Below are 18,267 nucleotides of genomic sequence, written 5' to 3'. Positions count from 1 at the left end.
TCCACTTCACATCCATCACATGTAGTTATGTAATGTCAGCTGTTCTCTTTTTCACAGTCAAATATCGGCCTTGTGCATCGGCCTGACGCACGCAGCAGTTTGTAACTGAATTAAGGAGATTTAATTTCACTAACTGCGACTTTAGAGGCTGAAAGGAGGAGCTGGTCACCGCTGACAGAGCAGTCCTGACAAAGTGACAGTCAGCTGGATACTGACAGCCTCTGAACAACCGCCTGATGACATTATGGCACGCAATGAATTATTAATAAGCTGCTCCTGTATCGTAAAGAGGTGGACATATTTAAGTTTTACAAAGCTATTCTATATATCTATAGATTATCTATCTATATCAACTATAACTCTCAGTATATCTTTTAAACTGGAGTCCTGATTTGTCTCTAGGTAACAGAAAATGGAGATTACATTTCAATTATTCACAGTTTTGACTATTTCAGGAACATTAGAGAAGCAAAACTGTGAGTCTTTCTTTAAAGATTTAGATGGCTTATGTTTTTTGTTGTTAGTTGAGAATTATGGACTTTTACTAAATGTTTTCACTATTTTTGCTTTCTTTTTGAACTTTGCAAACATTTGTCATCTTATTTCTGTCTCTGATTTGAGAGATTTGACCTTGTGTGTGTTTGTGTCACTGAATTTTTTCCCCTTTTTTTCTCTTTTATTTGGCGGTATTTTTACATGATTTGGGCAGTTTATTTTCCAAGCCCATGGTGTATAATATAGAAATACAGTTTTACCAAGTTCACATCAGACTCCAAGGATACTGATGATTATCTGTGTAGATGATCTGGCCTGACTGTTGTAAGAAACAGGAGAAAGCATTCCAGAAAGCTGACCAGTACGTTCATCAATGATACCTTTAGCAATAAACAGCTACATATGAACCCTACTCCATATTTTCAGTGAGGTCCAACCAATTAACATGTTGTAAATTATAGTAATGAGCTCTTAGTCTGATGCTCAATATAAAAAAAGATATACAGTCCTGTGCAAAAGACCACATTGACAGTTTACATATTTAGGTTGTTATCCATTATGCAATACCATCAGGAAGACGTTGGATTACTCCCAAATGTATTTTACTGCATGACAACGACTTTAAACATACAACCAGAGTCATAATGAACTTTCTTTAGTGAGAAGAAGAACAAGGAGTCCTGCAGTAGATGGTTTGGTTCCCACAGAGCCCCAATCTCAGCGGCATAGAGTCAGTCCAGGATTACTTGAATACAAAGAAGCAGCTGATTTGCCAAAATCCACAGAAGATTAACTGTGGAAACTTCTCCACCATGTAAGAACAACTGAACTGAAAACTATCTGAAAAACAGTGTGCAGGTGTACTGAGGAGAACTGCTGCTGATGTAATGGCAAAGCTGCTCTCAACAAATATTGATTTCATTCAGATTTTCTCTTTACTGAACTTTGTATGAATTTAATTGACTAATAAAAAAACATTCATGGCTTTATTCCTGAAAGCACTTCAGTGTCTAAAATGTTTTTTGTGTGTGTGCTGAATATGAAACATACTGATTATTGCAACATAGTTTAAAGATTTGAAATCTACTTTTCCCTCCTGATTTGGAAGCAAAGACAGAACATTAATGTGTGTGAAGAATTGCAACTCCTCTCCAACCTTCCACAACCCCGAGCCACCAGAGGATTACGGCCTCAAATCCTCCGTCATTGTTTTTGATGTGGTATCGTTCCGCAGAGTGAGAGAGAGGGAGACTCAGCTATCCATCCACACTGCCTCAGATGTTGTGGGACCTGGAGGTTTCAACACTATACATCCCAGACTGTGTGAAACCAGAGGCCCACTGTGAGCGACACAAAGATGTGAGCGCTCTGTGTGTGTGTGTGTGTGTGTGTGTGTGTGTGTGTGTGTGTGTGTGTGTGTGTGTGTGTGTGTGTGTGTGTGTGTGAAGAAGACTGGGCACATCCAAAGCAAATTACACACACAAAAGAAGAATCAAGGAGGCACCAAATGAATGGCGTCTTTTTGTTTTTGCTCTTCAAAGGACTGACAGATGGTCTAACTGAACTTGAAGCCGGTCTTGTTATTTTATAACTAAATATGTTGAAGAGGAGGCCTTGACATAAAAATGTGGAGGTCAACCACAAGTTAAAGTTCAGCCCAAATATTAAACATGCGCTGGATAAAATGTGGAAGTTTTCATGCTATACAGAGTGCAACATATAGTATATTGTATAATACTGTAAGTACAATTTTAAGGCATTTGTGCTTTTTCTATGTTATGCTATCTTATACTTCTTTACATTTCAGAGGAAAATATTGTCAGTTATAGTTACAGATTCAAGTTTTACATTAAAAAAATATGATCGTTTATAATTTTGTGATTGTTGAATTTTAAATAGCTTGCAGCCCCTGGACTCTGTTTTATAGTGTTCATGAGTTGTCCCCAAAAAGACATGTTGTCATTTAAGTAAATGTTCAAGGCCCAAAGAGGTAAAATGCTCCATTGTTTTATAAAAAGCAAAGATTAGGTACATCTTTGTGCAGCTTCCTTTTTCTTCCTCTTCCATTAAGCCTTCTCTACATTTACACTGTGTGATTTCGGGCTGTCTGAAATGGAAGTTGTCAATCTTTTTTTTTTAAATGTAAAAAACGGTGCTCTTATATCTCACTGTGAGACACATCCATAGATGACAGAGTGGGGAGCTTTGGCAATCAAAGACAGCCTGAGGCAAAATTATGACCGTGTCAGAAATTTAAGACCATTTCTCACAAAGTGACTGCTGCTGTGACTCATGTCTACGAAAAACCAATGAGAATACGACATGAAATGACGCAGGATACACCGGCTGATGTGACGTTTGTAAATTAATTTAAAAGTTCAGGGCGAAAACACTTACAACCCCCCCCCAAAAAAGAGGTTAAACTGACTTTGCTGCATTTTTAAAGATATGCTATGCAGGATTTGTCAGTTTGAGCTTTCAAAGTTGGCTCCTCTCTGGTTAAGCAAGCTAGAGAGTGAATAAAGAGGGTGAGCTGTGCCAGAGAAATCAAAGCTGTGAATCAGATAAATAAAAAGTTATTTTCTGATTCTGTTTAATAGCGGTTATGTTCTAAAGCATAAATAAAACACGCCCACACCTCCGCAAAACCCTGAGGGAAGGAGCCACATTGGTAGATTTTGTGTGAATGCAGAGTTTCATCCTCTCTGCTCTGCGTGTGTGTAGCTCAGCCCCGCCCTCGGTCAACAGACACACAGGCCTGCAGCTCTTTATACAGCCATGACTCAGAGACAGAGAGCAGAGCAGAGCAGAGAGACGGAGACAGAGATGCAACCTGGTCGCTACACTATGAGTCCCGACCCCTTGTGTTGCTATTGACTGGGGGCTATTATGCACCCACTGCCCAAAGGTTTACGCCCAGAAGTGTCCCAAACCCAGACAGATAGAGGAGAGAGTCTCTGCAGATAAATACTAGGAAAATCCTGCATAGTTCGGCTACAGATGGACAACACAAACTGATGACAAGTCTCTGCTCTCATATACTTTTTTTCTATTTACATTAAAAAGCTAAGATTTGCCACACAGTCAGTGCACTTGCTGACATGCTTCACACTGATATCATAATGTATGACGCAGATTGCAACTACGTCTTTATCACAGGCATTTCACACAGTGTGGCAGGCAATAAACGATCGTTGTTGTCGCCTACGCTGAAGACGCCATTAATCATCTTGTGACCTCTCAGGTTTATCTCATGATGATGAAACCATGTAGCTCAACGTCAACCAGCTACAAAAGTAAAATGCTGCTTACATATTGATGCATCGGTATTAAGAATCTAATAATGTCAAATAGGATATTATATCACTCACAGAGGCATTTTTCAGCCGAACGAGTACTTTAACTTTCCATATGTGTATTTTGCTACTAATACTTTTGAATGTGGGACTTTTAATTCCATTTTTTCTCTATCGGGACTAAGTTTTTTCAAGTTAAGGATGTGAGTATTTATTTTGTCATCTCATGTTCAGCTGAACTTCAAATGTTTTCTTTGCTGGACATTTTGTTTCTGATTCCACGCCAGCCTGAGCAGCGGCCCTGCTGGTTCAGTTCAGGGTTCAAACGGTCGTCACAATCTTCCACACAATGGGACTGTCTGTTTAGTCATACAATAGTGCATTTCTTGTGGAGCTGACATCCAAAAAAACTTGACACTCAGCCTCTGCCCTGCTGTTACCGCAGCTTGAGCACACTCGTAGCTGCCACCGCTCTGGTCTTCGAGGCCCCGACGGGAGTTTAGGACGAGAGCAGGCTTTTTTCTCACATGAATAATGATGTAACAGAAAATGAAGAGAAGTGAAGGGCCTCTAGGCAAAGCTCTCGCTCAATATGAATTCTCCTCGGGGCCAAACCTTTTGCCTGTGCCGAGCGAAGGGGCTTTTTGTACGGTTGGCATGACAACCTCTAAGCTAATGGCACAGCCAGGCCCATTGTGTCGCTCATTGTCTGTTCGAGGCCTTCGCACACAGCTGCAGGCATGTGCAATTTGGGGTCCAATTTTTTGACAGATTGCACGCTGAACGAAGCAGCGTGGAGCCTTCAGGAGGATTAATTCTGTCAACGGGACACATGGAGAACGAGGGGTGTTTAGTTTAATAGAATTGATTAAAATGTGTCTTTATCCATGTCAGGCTTTTCATTGTATGGACAGCAGGTCACTTTTAAATGTATTCAAACGGTAAACCAAGGCAATGATTTATTCACTGTTCAGAGAGGATGAATGCATTCTTGGTATTTTGGTTCTTATAACAAGCATACAAGTAGTAATTAATGTTTTATTGAACATTACTAAATATTCATTCATCTTTATAAATCAGGATTGAGCTATTATGATGGATGAGTTATTGTCCAGCTGAATTAAGAAGCTACAAAAAAAGTCAAAAACAAGTTATACTGAAGGAGGAGAAACACCAGCGAGAAGGTACTGGTTGAAGTTGTACCTTTGTTCTTATGTCTGGGATTTGTGCTGATGGATTTTTGATGCATAAAAAAAAAACCTATTAAATTTTCATGCTTCTTCTTCTGACCTGATCATCTCCTTCTATGTGACTGGTGTAACTGGTGTAACTGGTTTAGGGATGGTGATGAATGAATTGGCTGGTCCTTGATCAAAGACATACTTTTCATATTTTTCTCTCAGTGTTCATTTTGTCAAAGATATTATAGTGATAATATTTCCCACTGTGACAAATGACCAATTGCTATAAATCAGTAGCAAATAAATCCTTTTTCTTACAAACTTGGTAGTGAAAAGTTGGCTATTTATTTATACTGAACTCAAAGTCAAAAGTCAAAGATGCTCTGAAGAAGTTGGACACTGGTGGAAATGAGACAACAGCTAATGATTTTTTAAAGTTTGAAGGTCAATAAGTAGCACATTTTTCTAAACTAAATAACATATTCTTAGTGGCAAATGTAGAGATGAAGATTTATGTTTTAACACAATATGCATAGAAACATAATTTAACCAGTGAGATCCTCAGAGTCTAAATAAAAGGTCAAGGGCATTTGTGAAAACACATCTGCATAAGCAACACATCTGTCTGCCCTTACACAGACCTTAGATTGGTTTCACTGTGGTGTGAAACCCTTCAGACTTCAACATTGATCCCCAGTGTTCAGATTTAACAAAAAAACTGTCAGCTGAGTTCTCAAATGGCAGCTGCAATACAAGGCAAAAGAGAGAACTGGTCTCATCTGTTTAGTGGATCACACAGAGATTTGGGAACATGAGGGGAAACTGCTTTAAACAATCTGACAGAGAAGCCCAGACAGCCGGCGCTGCATTATTCATCACAGCCGGAAACAACAACATGCCTCTCTTTATCTTTTTCAATCACAGTCAAGCAAATATTCCAAAGCAGCTTCATTTACGGAGTTGATTGAATACTGAAGGAAGTTACACGATATTCTTCAAAAGACCACCTTAACTATTTGTGAACTCTCTTTTAGTGACAGAGAAATACATTTGTTAGATAGTTTTTCTTCTCACCAAGAAAATTAGATTTCATTTGTAAAACCCTAACCCTAACCCCAAAGTTTTGATTCATTTATAAATCAGCATCTTTAATTTTCCTGTTTTTCACAGCAGAAAAGAGACAATGCAAGACTGCTTCTTACTAGAAAGTTTCTACAGATCTGAAACTATTTTATGCATAATTAAAGCGAATGTGACTTTCATTTTTGAGATTACCAGTGAGTCCTTACCATCTGTTTTTGTGTGTGTGTGTGTGTGTGTGTGTGTGTGTGTGTGTGTGTGTGTGTGTGTAGGTGTGTGTGTGTGTGTGTGTGTGTGTGTGTGTCATGATAAACTTCCAGTGGCCTTGTTTACTTTTATTATCAGTTAATTGGATCTAATAGAAGTGACTTTGTTTCAGAAATGGAGCAAACAGTTTATGTGATGTCAGACGTAAATCTCAATATAATCTTGTTTTTATGTCATTGTGTGATATTGACAGGTGATCTGATGTGCTTTCGATTCAGGAACATAATATATTATGAAGAAAAGGTGATTGCATTGAACTAAATCTTCTTAGGAGTTCAGCAAAGAGGGTCATAGGATGTCAGGACTTCATTTTGTTATCAACTATGATGATTTTGATACAATCTCTCTCTTTTAGAAGCGAGGACGGACCAAACAGCAGCAAGAAATAATCACATAGCATTTGAACATCTGTATTTTAGATTAAATAGATAAAGATTTGTTAAATAATGTGAGGTATTCACTAATCTGGATTTATATTGTAAGTATTTAACCTCGCTGTGGATCCAAACACACAACACGTGATCATTTCATGCAAAACTCTTCTGGCACGCACAAAGTGATGGGTTAGTAAAATTACAATGTTTAGCATTTTTTAATGTTGGTTGGTGCAATGTACGACTCATAGGCAGAACAGGTAGAGGAAAAGAATGTGTCATTGAACAGAATAGGGGGCAAAGATCACATAATAAGGCAAACAGGAAAACTAATCCGGTTGTACTATGACTACAATGTCGGTCTATATAACAAGGAGCTGATGGGGGACTTGGGAGCAGGTGTCCAGGTGAATGTGGAAATCAGGTGATGAGACATGTTGGAGACTATTGCAGGACAGGGAGGGAACAGCAGGATAGACAATGACCAACACTGAACAACAGATAGACAAAGTTGATCATAGTGAGACAGATATCTCTCTCTGTAGGCCAGTAACACCAGTCCCCTCCACCCATTGGCCTTCATGCCACACCCAAAAAAACAAAACACAACTTCATGCAGCTTTAACATTTATAATAACATTTGTAAACACTGTCAGCTTCCCTCATCGGTTGTTCTGAACACGTCAGAGGCTGAAAGCTAAATGCTACGTCACTGAAGAACAGCAGTAGCAGTGGTTGGTTTTTAAGGAACAAGCTAGATATTTAACATGCAGCAACTGATCAGACACAAAGAATAGCAAAGCAAAGAAAAGAGTGCCCTCCATGAAAACCTAAAATTTTATCTTAAAAAAAAGAAAAAGAAAGATTTGTAGACTTCTTCATCTTTGCGTCAGAACATCTGCTGTGTTTGGGTGTGACTTCTATGGAGGTCACGCCCTTCTTGCTGCAGCTGACATCAGACATTAAAGCAGTGTCCAGTGTTTGGAGAGCAGTGTGTGTGTGTGTGTGTGTGTGTGTGTGTGTGTGTGTGTGTGTGTGTGTGTGTGTGTTTTAGTAGAGACTTTAGGGCTGGTGTAAATTATTCAGCAGTGGTGGGTTCCTCTCTGGGCAGATGGAAGTAAAAGCAGACCATTTTCTTCTTCCCTCTGCTGACCTGTTCAGTGCCATCAGCAGCCCCCGGCGTGCAGCCTGCCCACATTAATTATTAATCATTATAACTCTATGAAAGGTATACAGAGGCCTTCAGCTATCTGCCTCTTTATCACTCCCTCTTTCCCTCCTCTGTCCCACCCTCAATAAATGCTTTGGAGTACTCCAGTAAAAACCAATAGTTTGAATTGACAGATTTAATTACTGTCCCATATTTTCTTGGATGTGAAGAGCTCAAAATGAGTCAAATAATCAGAAGCAATATTGTGTAATTTGTGTCTGTTAGCTGGAATTAAACATGCTTTTGTTCTGAAAAATCCCTTCTTTTTTTTTGTCAGGATTGCAACAGCCGAGTCCGCCTTATAACTGCAATTGTCCATGACTGACTGAGTGAGTAGCTGAGTAATGAAGGTCGCCCAAAGGTGGCAAAAGCTTGGGACAGCCAAGTATCCCAGAATGCATTACGTTTGCATCGTTGCACGCATGGTGGAGCCAGGCTTTAGCTGTAGGACTGTTACAGTAATATGTCACTTAATTACATTTGAATATTTTTTGGAGGTTTTGAGTCAGTTTATCCAAACAATGCCCGGAGATGTGAGTCGCTGTTGGCTGAGTGCCAGCCACTTTTCTCAGCTGTTAGCAGAACCATCTCCTGAGATGAGTGACCAGTCAACATCCGTCGTCATCCAGGGGCAGAAACAGACTGGCCATCAGGAGCCGGTGCCTGTCCCTCTGTGGGCCGCTTGAGCAGCCCATTATACAAAAACATAAGCCTCTTATGTCTTTTTCTCCCTTGATGTCACTAAATATTTAACCTCTTGTTTAGACAGGCTTTTTATTTTTAACTTCATAGGGATGCTCTCATGTGTTGGTCCCTTCTGTAAAAGCTATTAAAAACTGCTCTCCTCACAAATGGTTTTCTGGAATAATGTCAATATCTCATACAGAAACAGCTATTTATCAGAAATATACCATTCCTGTCTCCCAAACTGAGCATAGTACTGTGTTTAATGCACGAACTGGTATTATATACTTATCACGTTGTTGATCATGTATAATCCCAACATTAATGTCCTTTTTGTAATTACATGCTGGAAAAACTAGAACATATGTTTTTTCATATAGACAAGAAGACAGTAAATAATGTATTTGGTTACAGGCACATACAAACTCACAAGTGCACTAAATTTACTCAAATAATACACACCTGTTTTCATTATCAGTGATGGAGCAGATGACCTGCACCAACATTAACACCATAAGCAGCATAATATAAAAATACATTACATTACATTACATTACATATATCACCCTTGTTAAGCTTATTAAGGGAAAAAAACAAACTTCAACAAAACCAAGTAAGAAATTAAAATCTCAGCCACATCGCAACTTGCCAGATTCTCCTGTCACAAGTGTTTATTTTAACTCTTCAGCCTCATCCTCACTGAACAGGTACATGCAAACAAAACAGTAGATTAGTTTCAACTCACTGCTGAGACCAGACATTTATCTACAGGCACATTTAAGCTCATGAGTGCATTAATTTGAATTGTCTGTCACCTTCACCCTCCCTGCCACCACCTGATTGTGCTGAGTCGCTCCCTGCTTAGAGGACCTAATAATACACACCTGTTTTCATTATCAGTGATGGAGCCGATGACCTGCCTGCACCAACATCAACACCACAAGCAGCATAATATAAAAATACATGCGTCCCAAAATGAAGTGTGACCTCCTTTTACTAAATCATAATGAATAAAACTGCACAACTTCAAAAGGCTACATTATCTGTACTTGATTTGACTGATAAATTATCTGATGAACTGGTTAAAACTCTGAAATTAACAATTTAACACAAAATGATTCTGATACAGTAATGTTGGGGGACAGGGCTTACTGTATGCTGCCTTCATGTCACATTGGAGATATCGTAAAACACAATGACACTGCACAGGTACTTTTTTGTTACTCAGCACCTGCAAACATGTACGGATTTGCCTCTGTCTATACTGGTGATTTCCTAAACATCACCAAACCTTAACCATCACAGAAAACACTCATATAAATAATTTGTCAGTCATATGAACCATTTTGGAAGACGATAACCAATTTAAAAACTCCTGTCAGCTCCAGTGAAGGTCTTTTTCACAAATCGCAGCAGGAAAACCCCACAGGTGTAAAAAATAAAATAAATGATGGCTAGATTCAATTTCAGCCGCTTCAGTTTCAGGGTCTTGGTATTGTGCATGCTGGCTCACTGTCACACGGTCATGATTTACTGGGACACTTGAATATAACACAGCCATCGACGGGTGTCCGCTGTGAAAAAAGGCAAACATTTTAGCAACAGATACCTCAAAATTTCAACGTATAAGACTAAGTATATTATTTAAGATAGCATTATATAAGGATATGTGAAAGAAAATAACAAAAATGACCAAATAATAAATGAATAAATAAATAAATAATCTAGTCTTGCGTGACAAGCTGGATAACATAAGTAAGGTGGCACATATATGACCGTGATGCAAGAGGATTTGACTTCTGGGAGGACACAATCTTCTTATTCACGTTCCCTCTGTGTGTCTGTCCCCCCTGACCCACTGTAATCCTGTGGTCTACACTGTAATCCACACACACACACACACACACACACACACACACACACACACACACACACACACACACACACACACACACACACACACACAGTCCAGGATCTGTTGCTGCCAAGACCACAAACTCAGGTCTAATGAAAGAGCGTACAATCCATGACGAGCTGTATCTAACCTTTATGGTGAAGAGATAAATACAACGTGTGATAGATGCAAACACACGCAGAGAGTCTTGTAAATACACATTCATATTTATTACCATTTACTATTTACATAAGACTATAGTTCGTTAGACTTTTTGACATAGACTTTGCATTTAAAACATTCATAATTTTTTTTCCACAATCCCTTTTTCTTGTCAAAAGAAAAAGTTATTCATATCCAATAGTAACAACTGTACAAAGACAGCCTGGTAGGTACAATAATTTACTTAAAAACTGTTCATATTTTAGTCAATGCAAATCATGTGACAACAAAAAAAAAAAAACATCCCATCACAACATTTTTTTTTCTTTTTCCCCACAACAGAGCAGAGTGATCACAAATGACTAGAGCTTATATGTACATGCACTAAAGTGCTAGTGTTCAAAAGGCATGCAAATATTTGACTGATATTTGTACAACTGCCTTCCAAATATGCATAAGATTATTCACTGTGTTGTCACCCATCTTCTACATGTTTACAGAGTCAGACATTCATCCAAAGAAAGGTAAAAATAAATAAGTACATTAGCATCAGAAATGACATCATGTGCCTCTGCTTCAGACCCAAAGAAGCAGAAGTTGGGTTTTTTTTTGTTTGTTTGTTTGCTTTGCTTGTTTGTGTCGTCTTTCCTCTCCTTGAAAACTGAATTCAAGCTTCAAAGGCTGGCAACAAAAAATAAAAGATTTGCTTTCGTAGAAAAAAATTGTTTGAGCATGAATTGATGCAGGACAAAAACATAAAAGACATTTAAGTAAAAAAAAGAAAAAAAGACAAAATCTGTAAACAGAAAAGAAAAAAATGGTGTAAACTTCATATAAATGCGACAGATGACCTACAGAACCTGAAAAAAGGTTCAAGATTGTGATTAAAATATATAAATGTATTAAATACATATATACACACACATGTGGGGTGATGAGTAACTCAAGTGTGTACAGGCACCTTTTATGGAAATGTAGTTTTATGTGATTTTGTTGTAATTTTGTTGTCGATGGTATTACAGTACATTCCAGGTTCTTCTAAAGAAGTTCTGGTTGTTTTTCCTCGATGGTCAGCTGGTGCTACTGGGTGGATCCAACCCCCCCTTTTTAGGCTCTGTCTCTTGGGAGTCTCTAGATTTTAGGGGGGTTTTCTGAGGTACTGGGTCTTTTTAGGCTCCGACAAGGAGAGGCAGGCTGAGGTGGAGGAGGGAGATCGGAGGTAGAGGACGGTCTCACGCCGGCTCCTCGCCCTCCAGGATGGTTTTCCAATGTCCTGGTGGCGGAAAGGTGAATCTCCTCTTTGAGGCCTCGCTCCACTTAGGGGAGGAGGAGGGGGAGCGGGAGGCCCAGCGCGAGGGGGGTCTTCGGTTGGCCGGGCGGGCTGGTCTCAGGAAGCAGGAGTCCAAGGGCGGAGCCACCGGAGAGCGAGGCAGGTCCTGCCAATGACAAGCAGCCGTCAGAGAGAGGGGTGAGCAACGAGGCGTCTGCCATCGGTCAGCGCCGAAGAAAACAGGAAGTGAACGGATTCAAACAGAAACATGAATGAAAGAAAGTGACAGAAAAGTGAGCAGAGGTCAGATGTATAAAAACAAAAGAGATTTAACACGTTCCATGAGGTATAATAACAAAGAGGGAAAGCTATCTTATTTGAAACAGTCTCTTTAAAGAGGATTGTGTCATATAACTGAAAGCTCTATAACTAAGGAGTAAGTGGACCTTGAGTTGAGATTTTTCTTGACAGCAGTTTCCAAAGTCAAGAAGGAACTGTCTAAATTAACCTGCCTACACTATTTTTGGTTTAAATGTTCAGGTTTTTACATTTCAAGGTTACATATATCACCGTTGTTGCTTATGAAACTGAGGAGGAAAAATAAGCAAATTTCAACAAAACCAAGTAAGACTTGAAGTAAAATTGACAAATTAAAATCTCAGTCACACCACAACTTGCCAGACTCTCCTGCCACAAGTGTTTATTTTAAGCTCATGAGTGCACTAATTTGAATTGTCTGTCACCTTCACCCTCCCTGCCACCACCTGATTGTGCTGAGTCGCTCCCTGCTTAGAGGACCTAATAATACACACCTGTTTTCATTATCAGTGATGGAGCCGATGACCTGCACCAACATCAGCACCACAAGCAGCATAATATAAAAATACATGCATCCCAAAATGAAGCGTGACCTCCTTTTACCAAATCATAATGAATAAAACTGCACAACTTCAAAAGGGCTACATTATCTGTACTTGATTTGACTGATAAATTATCTGATGAACTGGTAAAAACACTGAAATTAACAATATAACACAAAATTATTCTGATACAGTAATGTTGGGGGACAGGGCTTACTGTATGCTGCCTTCAGGTCACATTGGAGATATCGTAATTAACAGTTTCAAACTTGTGGATAGCATTCACACCAAAATTTGGTAAAACTGAAGGTTTAAAGAACAGAGGATGTCATATGTTGTACTGCACAGACTGTAAAAACCTTTGAGGCGTATTTGTGATTTGTGACATTGGGCCTAATATATAAAATTGTCTATATTTGACTCAATTTGTGACTGGGGGAACTTTTCTTAAAAGTGCAGATACATATACTTTATCACTGACTATCAGATAAATACCTAACATCAGCCAAGGTCCATCTTTCAAAGTAATTAACCCCAAATGTCACATGGTCAATACACACAGTTATTATTTTTAACCCCAACATGACCAAGCCTGTAATAATACAGGACACACACAGGTGTATAATAACACAGGAGCTGCTTTAGAGCTGTTAGAGAACACTGCAGGTGTCAAACGAAGGACAAAACTGTTCTGGTTTACGTCCAAACAAAAGTCCATATTTATGGATTGCGCATGTAGGCGTAATTTCACACTGGCTGAGATGTATAACACTGAATAATGCGAACGTAACGTTTTATAAATCTGGCTCAAGACTGTGTATGCATATTTCTGCTATGATGCAAACACGGATTAATGGCATTGAGGCTACATGGAGTTTTATACATCTGTCCCCTGGATTAAAAAAAAGAAAAGTGAGGAAAAGAGGGCGATGAGAGAGAAAAGTGGCTTTGGGCGAGTTTTTTCCCCCCTTCAAAATGATGTCAGAGTGTGATTGGGTGAATGTTCACACCGGGACGTCACACCACTGGCCTGATTTATAAATAACTCATCTCCAGGCGTTAGATTTTTGGCTGAAGGATGGGGGACATGGAGCCCGCAAAGCTACAATCTAGTTCTGCTAAAAATACATGACAGTCAGGCTATGGTGGCGTGAAAGGATGAACTGAGGAGAAATAAATCATATGGATGGAAAGATGAATCCACCAGTGAGTGATGTGTTACGCGACCTGCGGGACGTCCTGATAAATAGGCGGGAAAACAAGTCACAGAGACAGATTGGGGCAGCGTCAGTGCCAAATAGACGTCTCCATCAATAAATCATTTGTTTTCTGAACACCACTGATGGATAGTGTAACACCGGAGGTACAGATAAGTTGTTTAATGGGCGGCTTGGGGGTTAATACAAGATTTCCTACGTGATGCTAATACACCAGATCACTCAACGCCACAGATCATGCACCAGTTATGTGTACAGGAAGTCAGTGAAAACAGCAACGTGAACTCCACATCAGCCCTGACTGATCAGTAGATGCTTCAGCCTTAAAGGGAAAATCCACCGTACAACACTTTAAAACAGCTACAGGGGATTTACTCTGCATTTTGGGGCATTTTGTTTTCTTACAATCAAAGTTTTTGTGCAACATTCTTGGAAAAAAAATTGGTTGTAATCCTTAACATTATATTTTTATGAAGCTTTTTTTCAGGAATAGGATGTATTTTCATTCTTTAAATGTCTTGCTATATAGTAGTTTTCATACTTTTCCCATGCAGGGTTGAAATTGCAGTATAAGGGCTTCACAGGAAATGATGCATGCTGTTACGAGACTGCTGACAGTTGTCGAGTCTGCGTAACAGAAACAAAATAAGTCTCCAATTAAGTCCATTATTTGTTTGGCTGTACTATAAACAGATACACTACTTGCTTTTTATTTGTATGATTTTTTTACGGAGCAGCAGATAAAAGTATATTTGCTGCCCTCTGTGGTGGAAATGTGTAATTTTGAATAAAAGACCTGAAACTTATATTATTACCAATAATAACCACAAATAAACCAGGATGAAAATGGAAATATTAAAGATTATAACTTAATTTTTTAAGATTAGTGTTTTCTTTTCAAACTGGATACTTTGCATCAATGTGCAGCAAAGAGCCAGCCATCTTTTTTCAAAATTTTTGGGGGGATCGTTTCATTAAGTTCATAAATGGGACCACCAAGAACCCCCCATTTTAGCACCTCATCCCAAAACAACTCCTTGAATGTACCACATGGTGGGAAAACATACTGTACTGTACATACTGGTGTGCCAGAAGGTGGATTTTTCCTTTAAGCATGCAAAATATTCAGTTAATATCGACCAGACAAACAACCCAGAGAGGTGAGAGAGCACAGACAGTGATGCGTGTTAGCAGCCGTCTTCGTCAGTGAATCTTTTTGCAGGTCTTGTTAGTGTGAGAGGAAGATGATGAGGGAACTGTAAGAGGAAACAGAGCACTGTATGGATAAATATGTGAATAAAAGAAGTAAAAAAAAAAAAACATTACAAGAAAAGATCACACAGTCCATCCAGTTGCACACATGGTGACACAAACAGGAGGACCTGGTAGAAACACAGTGTTAGAACAATCCGAGATAAGGTCAGAAGGACAACAAAGAACCTGTGCTGAGGAATGTGAGTCCACAAGAGTGAAACATGTTTGTGTCATGTTTACTAGCTGCATATTTTGGCATCAATATACCAAAAACTGATACGACCAGTAATCAAGACGCAATTTGATGACTGTTTGAGTCACATGAGCCGAGTTTGTAAGCTTTAAATGACCATACCGTTTGTTCTGCGGGATTTATCCCATTAATGACAAATTCAACATATTTTACAACACATTTTCTGTATGGTATGATAATCAACTTTGTTAAACTTTTAAAAAACTGCTTTAGATACATACAATCATCTAGTGCACAAAGTGAGGATTGTACTAGAAAATATGGCGTCTTGGTGATTTTGAAGAGGAAAAATCAGTCTTAGATGTTGGCAACTGTTGATTACAAGAAAAACAAATTAACATTAACGCTATTGTTGTCAAAATACTGATGTTCTTTTGTTTTTGTTTTCCAGTCTGTTAGCTTAATACAGTTATAGCTAATATAGCTAATATTGAGCATTTAGACATCAGCTAATGCTAGCCTTTTGACGCCTATTCTTCGGTTACCTTGAGTGTTACTTTTCCTAACTTTACTTTAAGTGGGCCTAATGTTAAAATGATCTTACATTTGTCCAAATATTCTTTTTAAAACTATGTGTAACTTCCATTTTTGTGGGAAATGTTAATATTAGCTCACTGGAATGTAGCACTAGTAGATTTCACTATTCATCATCAAGTCAGTTAAATTGCCATTTTAAGTGAGTCCGAGGTGCCTCGTGAGGATTAATTTTCGTTATTAGTGGACTCAAATTAAACCCTAAAAGCAATATAAAAATTATTGTTTTACCAGCTGTCACTAGCTGAATCATCAGGCAGAAAAAAAGGCTAACTAATCTAAAATTAAAATCTTGAAAATATTGAAAAATGTCATTCTCAGAGGCCATAACATCTTCAATTTTGATGATGTTAAGATATTCAATTTATTTTCAAACTAACAAAGAAAAGCAGCAAATCATCACATTTGAGAAGCTATAACCATTACATGTTTGACATTTTTGCTTTAAAAATAACTGAAAAGGTTACTGATCAGCTTGCAGATTTATCAATGAATCGACTAATCGTAGTAACTTTAGTTTGACACGCTATAGCTCTCTGTAAAGAATTCCCTGTATAGTAAATAATGAATGACTGAATAATATCTGACAACATAGCACATGATAGATAGCAGTTTTTTGGCAAACAGCTCTTGAATCTTAGATGTTGCAGCTGTTCAGTGCAGCTTGTTGCTCTCAGCTGCACTGGACCTCACCAGTTTAAATACTGTTCATCTTATTAAATGTTTTCTGTGATGAATTACCGCTCTCATGCAAGTCTCTCCAATCTGATTTTCATACCATACTGGCGGGAATGTTCATTTAAATCTAATTAAATGTATGGTATGGGATCTGAGAACTGTAAATGGGATTTATGGTAAATGGGATAAAATATGCAAAAACAGCAGTATGGTCCTTTAAAAAAAACAACAAAAAAACAGATGGTTTATACCAAAAAAACTGAGCATGCGCTTATTAACACGAAGAAACAGATGCAAGGCCGTCGCACAACTTTTGACACCACTCCGATGGCTTCACACACTGTCACTCTGCTGTCCTGTGAAGCATGCATTAATGAAGGGGGGGAGGTGAGGAGGTGAGAGGGGTGGGGAGGGGTTTGCAGAGGGTGAGGTGAGAGGTCCGTGTGGCTGGTGAACCCCCCGCCAAAGGTCGTAGAGGAGGAGGAAGAGGAACTTACATCGCGGAGACAAGCAGAGTTAGAGTCCCCAAGGAGTTGTTAGTATGACAGTGTGGTTCTGGATCAGAGCACAGTGGACAGGGAGGAGGAAGAGGAGGAGGAGGAGGAGGAGGAGGAGGAGGAGGAGGAGGAGGAGGAGGAGGAGGAGTAAGGAGGGAGAGATAAAGCCCAGAAGGGAGGAGAAAAGAGGGGAGGAGGAGGAGGAAGGGAAGATAGAGCGGGAAATGTTAATTGGTAAAACCGGGCAAAGTGGAAGAGGAGATACATGATAAGTCTGGCATATCAAAGGCAGAAAGGTCGACGAGAAATAAAGGTGACTGATTTCAGCCCAAAGACCACACAGACAGCAGTTAACACACACACACACACTCATACACTTTAGACCTGGAAGAAACATGAGAGGAGCTCTGATGGGAAGCTGACCTTGGAGTAGATACACACAGATATACTGTTGGATAAGACGGGCTAAGAATAGGGATGGGTGATATGATCATATACTGTAAATCCTGTGAGAATGTCTTATTGATTTTTATGGAGTTTTCAATGCAGATTATACTGAAGTAGCTTTTCACATTTCAGTTTGTATTTCAGACAATTAGACCAATGCACACAAAGCTGCAAATCAGTGCAGACTTGATTAAGTGCATTTATAAGATTTTTTTGCCTCCATGTGAAGATGTACTGTGTGATAATCAATGAATTCAAGTTATTTATCTCACTCTTTGAGCAAGTTAGATTAATGATGTAGTACTTACAGTCTAAACATCTTTGAAATTTTCTTTTAATTTAACTTTAATTTACCACTATATTGATCGCTTATTAAAAAAATGTAGTAACACATGGATATTATAAATGGTTTAAAATGGGTATTTTTCATGGTGATAAAAGTTCCCTTTTCCTGACATCTGTGTGTATCTTATCAAGTAAAATCACACAAAACAACAGCATTTACGACATTTACGACCCATGTCCAGGTCTGTATCACAGTATTTACATATTGCATGCTTATGTACCATAGCAATCCATTACTTTGTTCAAACTGTGACCTTCGTCCACACTAA

General features: G+C 38.9%; 1 protein-coding gene across 1 annotated transcript in view; it reads right to left on the bottom strand.

Moving 5' to 3' along the window:
• Positions 1-11,875: 11,875 nt before the first annotated feature.
• Positions 11,876-18,267, bottom strand: part of LOC128369231 (microtubule cross-linking factor 1) — a 70,417-nt gene continuing 64,025 nt past the window's right edge. Inside the window, exon 16 of the mRNA XM_053330236.1 lies at positions 11,876-12,079. Coding sequence (XP_053186211.1) covers positions 11,876-12,079 — 204 coding nt within the window. The remainder of the gene's footprint in view (positions 12,080-18,267) is intronic.

Source organism: Scomber japonicus, chromosome 12, assembly GCF_027409825.1.
Source record: "Scomber japonicus isolate fScoJap1 chromosome 12, fScoJap1.pri, whole genome shotgun sequence".
Classification (NCBI taxonomy): domain Eukaryota; kingdom Metazoa; phylum Chordata; class Actinopteri; order Scombriformes; family Scombridae; genus Scomber; species Scomber japonicus.
Note: the sequence above shows the minus strand (reverse complement) of the source record. Positions and strands in the feature narration are given on the sequence as shown.